Source organism: Callospermophilus lateralis, chromosome 10 (genome assembly GCF_048772815.1).
Source record: "Callospermophilus lateralis isolate mCalLat2 chromosome 10, mCalLat2.hap1, whole genome shotgun sequence".
In the NCBI taxonomy this organism is placed as follows: domain Eukaryota; kingdom Metazoa; phylum Chordata; class Mammalia; order Rodentia; family Sciuridae; genus Callospermophilus; species Callospermophilus lateralis.
Window position 1 is genome coordinate 121481111 of NC_135314.1, and position 5244 is coordinate 121486354.

At 43.4% G+C, this 5244-nt stretch overlaps 1 protein-coding gene across 1 annotated transcript; it reads left to right on the forward strand.

The window, feature by feature from the left end:
• The first annotated feature begins 700 nt into the window (after nt 1–700).
• LOC143642185 (proline-rich protein 23C-like) lies at nt 701–1429 on the forward strand. The gene has a single exon (XM_077110346.1). The coding sequence runs from the start codon at nt 701–703 to the stop codon at nt 1427–1429; it is 729 nt and encodes a 242-aa protein (XP_076966461.1).
• Nucleotides 1430–5244: the final 3815 nt, after the last annotated feature.

Sequence of the window (5244 nt, forward strand, 5' to 3'; positions counted from 1 at the left end):
GGCTCAGGGATCCAGTGCTCCCAAGTTCAAAGTACCTCCTCCTCCCCACAAAAAAAATAATTGTAATAAATTCAGAATGGGAATGTAGCTCAGGGGTAGAATGCTTGCTTAGCATGTGTAAGTTCCCCAGTTCAAATCCCAGCACCAGAAAGAACAAAGGGGGGTGGGGGGGACTTTAAGTAGCCTTTGGGTGGGTCAGCAGGTGGGGATTACTAGATGCAGGGATCTTTTTGAGTGTTTTCCCCAGAATCCTGGAAAACAAGAATTCTAACATTAGCCATCTTGAAATTCGATGCCTGTTTTTATCCCTCCACCCAAGAATAACCAGTGATTCTGCCCCCCAAGGACCCACACAGGTATTTCCCCACAGCCAAAGCTATTAGCCAGCCGACTCCTCCCATCTAGGGGCGGAGCTCCGTAGGGGCGGGGCTTAGCGTAACAATGGAGCTTGGGTTGCTCAGGCAATATAACTGGCCCTCCAGGACACATCCGGGTCAGTGCATAGGAGCAAGGTTCCAAAGCCAGACGCCAAGCACAGCAGCGGGCGCAGATCCACAGAAGCCAGGACTGCGGCCCACCCAAAAGCTTAGCGCACCTCACCTATCCTCCTGACCCGACTGTCACTGCGCGCAGCAACTGCCACCTGTGCTCCGCACTCACTTTGCCCCGAAACGGGAGCATCCACCACAGCGCCTTCGACATGGTGGGCATTCGTCCACGAAGCCCCAGCGCCTGCCCCGCGCCCTGGGGGGGACCACAGCCTGAAGGACCTGGTCCTGCCAAACGCCGCCGACTAGACGACCCTGCAGACCCCGCAGAGCCCCCAGCGGCACCCAACCTGCAAAACTCTGCAGCATCAGCAGCAGCAGCCAACGCCACCGCGCTCCCCTCCGTGGTGGTTCTGGCAGCGGGCTGCTCCTTACAGGTACCCATGGACGACGGCCACCTGGTGCTACAGCCTGCGCCATCCTCGGTCCTGCAAGTGAATCTCCAAGGACACAACCTCATTCTGATCCCTGAGGGCCTCGTGGGAGCCACCGACCAACGCCCAGGAGCCCAGGGAGACTGTCCTGAAGACCCGGAACTGGGCGCCTTCCTGAGACCCCTCGGTGAGAACAGGGTCGTCGAGCAGGGATTCTTCTGCGAATTTATGCCAGAGATCGTCAGAAAAATAGAGGAGTTCGAGGAGCAATGGATGGACCCTCCAGCCGGCCCGCGGGGGCCCATCCCATATCTCCCTGCTTGGGCCCCCACCCCTAGTCCAGTGAGGCGCTCTTCTAATCCCGCCTACGACGTGGATTTCCACCTTCTGAGGCCCTTCCCCACCTCACCGCTGCAACCTCTACCTCCCTCTCCAAGTTCAAGTCCCCAGGCGCGTCCTCAGTGCTCTCCACGCCCTAGGAGCAAAGCCTGCAGATGTCTCTTCTAGGAAGAAAGGAACTTCTCCCCACCCCACCACCGGACCCAACTCCTGGACACTCTCCTGGGGGGCATGCTGGATCCTCAGAGCCCCTCAATAGTCAGCAATTCTGTGCTGACAATTGTTTTTTCTGTACCGGATTGTAAGGAAATAAAGACTTCAGGAAGAGAAGGCAGACTCCACAATTCATCTTGGAAATGGAAAATCTTCAGGGAAACCAAAAACTGTGTTTTCAGATTTTGGAGACTTCTTCACAGGATCATTCTCTAAACACACACACACACCATTTCCCTGCATTTTGTAGACGTTGTTTTCTCTCAAAATGCACTTTTTAACTCATATCACCACTCCCCTCTTTTTCCCCCAAACCAAGAAATCATTGGATTTCTTCTGCTGTGAGTTTCCTTCTGTGTTTTCCCATGGATTTATGAAGACATTCAGCCATAGCATGTCTAGTTCTTGATTTTTCCAGCTGCTGCCCCAGTGAACTGCCAAACAGTATGATGGTTGCTACATCTGATTGTATGGTGTTTGTTCTCAGCAGTCTCTTAACCTGTTGAAGAAATTCTCTTCCAATCTTACTTCTGAATGTAAATGAGATTTATGTGGAATTTTATCAGATGTTGTCAGCATGCATTGGAATATATTTTTGAAATATGTTCATCTGGTGATTTAAACCAATAGGCTGATGGAAATGTTTGCTTTACTGCTATTCCACAGTGTTTTCTACCATTTAAATAGTACGCTGATTTTTTTCTAATGTAAATAAAACTTGTAACATTTGAAATGTTAATTTATTACCATGTTTGCTTCATTTCTATAAAGTAAAATATTACAAAACTGAAGTCAAAGGGTCATTTCATTTCAAAACATCAGTAACTATTCAGATTGACCACCGCAACTTACTAATTATTATTTTTAATTTTTAGTTGTAGCTGAACAGAAAACCTTCGTTTTATTTATTCATCTATTTTTTTATGTAATGCAGAGGATTGAACCCAGTGCCTCCATGGACTAGGCAAGGGTTCTACTGCTGAGCTACAACTCCAACTCCACATTACCGATTCTTTCCTACCTTTTTATTCTTAACATTCTACTCATTCAGTCTAGCCACAATTTTCATCTGGCTGAAGAATATCCTTTAATAGTTATTTATACCATGTCTTATGTGTGGTAAACTTATCTTGGTTCTATAAGTTTGAACAAGGTTCTTCATGATAAACTATCCTAGTATTGTATGCCTGAAAAGGCCAATATTACTCATGTATGAACATTTCAATTTGGTGTCAACATACCTTATATATAATCAGAGATATGATAAATTATTTTATAATGGTGTATTAAGAATTGTAATGCAAAATAAATTTTAAAAAGAAACAAATGCCATTATTACATATTCATTCTTAAATATAAAATGATATATAACTGCTGGAACAATATTCGCTTATTGCCATTTTTGTGGTTCCAAGATAAAAAGTCTGCCAATCAAGTTGTTATTCCTTTTATATGTGACTTTTCTACTCATTGTAGTATATTTTTAAATTGTCTTATTTTACTTTTTGTGTTCCTTGATTTTTAAATGTTTTTATTATTGCATTATAGTTTTACATAATAGTGGGTTTCATTTTTGACACTCATACATGCATAGAATATAATTGGTTCCATTTTAATACCCAGTACTTCCACTTTTCCTTACCTCCTCTCTCCCCTCTTCCTCTTCCTCTCTATTACTCTTCCTTCTATTTATTTTTAGGTTTATAATCAGTTGCTTTTTAGATAATACATAATGATAGAATGCACTCTGACATATTCACATATGTACATAGCATAATATGATCAATTTCATTCCACAGTTTCTCCCTTTTCCATCCCTCCTCCTTCTCCCTCAATTCCCTTCTTCCATTCCATCGAAATCCCAAAGGAAAAAATTAAGATCATGAATAAAGAGCTTATGGAATGAGAAAATCTTTACCACTACTCTTCTGACAGGGAATTAATATTAGAATATATTAAGAACTCGAAAAGCTTAATCCCCCCAAAAAATCACAAAAGAACCAATCAATAAGTGGGCAAAAGAACTAAACACACTTCTGAAAAGAAGAAATACAAAGGACTAACAAATATGAAAAAAAATGTTCAAAATGTTCAACATCCCTAGAAAATCAGGGAAATGTGAGATACAGGAGTTTGGATTGCTTGAGAATTCTGAAAGAAGGAGTCATACCATTGTGTTGGAAGAACCATCCAAACATATTTTTAAATCATTAGGAATTGTGACAGAATCAATATGGAATAGAGTAGAAAGCATTCAAGAAATGAGGGGCAAGAGCCCCAGTGTTAGACTGAGAGTGGAGGGCTGCACTAAGAAAGAGTAGTGGGCGGGATGGGTGTGGTGGTGCCCATATTCCCAGCAGATCATCTCAACATTTGAGGGTTCAGGCAGGAGGATCACAAGTTCAAAGTGATCCTCAGCAACTTAGTGAGGCCCTAAGCAACTCAGTGAGACCCTGTCTCTAAACTACAAAAAAGAACTGGGGGTGTGGCTCAGTGGTTGAGTTCCCCCTGGGTTCAATCCCTGGTACCAAAAAAAAATAATAATAATAATAATGTGGAAAAAATGGCCATTTCTAAAATAATCAATGCTTTTGGGAAAGAGAAGGACGGTTAATTACCAATGAAATCTAAATCTGAGATCCAGGCAGTCTCTTCAACTCATACAATTAGTCTTATATCTCTTGGAGCTAGGGGTAGGAACATAAGCACCTCACCCACAGTTTACTGAACAGATAGGTTGAATTCTCAAATTAGGCAAGTCTGTGCTCTGATTGGGCTCTGAGACATGGGGGAAAGACAACTAGCTGGACAGATTTGAATATCTTGAATTCCCAGACCCCAAGCCTGGAGAACTGGCCTGCTCTTCTCTGTTAATGGTTGACACTGCCTTGCATTAAGTTGACAGAAGCAGCTGCCTGGCAAGGCAACATGCAGCGAACTCAAAACCTACCCTTACCTCCTCTCTCCACCACAAGGCCAGTAAGTAAAGTTAAGCCCAGAAATATGGGCCTGTAAACAATGAAGGGGAGGGAAGAAAAGCACATAATTGTGTGTGTGTGTGTGTGCATGCGCGTGTGTGTGCGCAGGTGTGTGTGTGTGTGTTCTGCAGGATTCACCCAACATAAACCAGTAGGAATCAAGTATAGAACTGAAGCTGCTGGATATCAGCCTGTTAAAGAGAGAGTCTGGCAATTTAGAAGAATTCTCCTGTAATACAAGAGAGTTTTAACACCCTGGCAAGGACTTTGTTAAGACAGTACTCACATTCTTAAAAGCAACTCTCAGAAGCTTGGAGAAAAGAATGATCCACAGTACGTTAAGGAGAAATGCTACCACTGCAAAGGCAGACAGTAGAAAAATCGAGCAAAGGTTTAGAGAAGCTGGGCGCAGTGTCGAACACCTGTAATCCCAGCAGCTCTGGAGGCTGAGGCAGGAAGATCTCGAGTACAAAGACAACCTCAGCTATTTAGTGAGGCCCTAAGCAACTCAGGGAGGCCCTGACTCTAAATAAAATACAACAAAAAAGGGCTGGGGATGTGTCTTAGTGGTTAAGCACACCTGGGTTCAATCCTCAGTACAAAAAAAAAAAAATTTAGAGAAACGGTATTATATGGTGCATATACTAGCTAAAGTAGTAAAATGCACCAGCTACTACAATGTCTAGCAGAACTTAGAGGAACACTGCAAATAAGAGCAATAGGAATGCACTTGGAACATGACTGCATGACCAATGTGATTCTGCAACCTGTACACTCAGAAAAATGAGATTC

Excerpts from the sequence above, each read along its gene's own strand:
- LOC143642185 (XM_077110346.1), top strand. The coding sequence starts at position 701 with ATGGTGGGCATTCGTCCACGAAGCCCCAGCGCCTGCCCCGCGCCCTGG.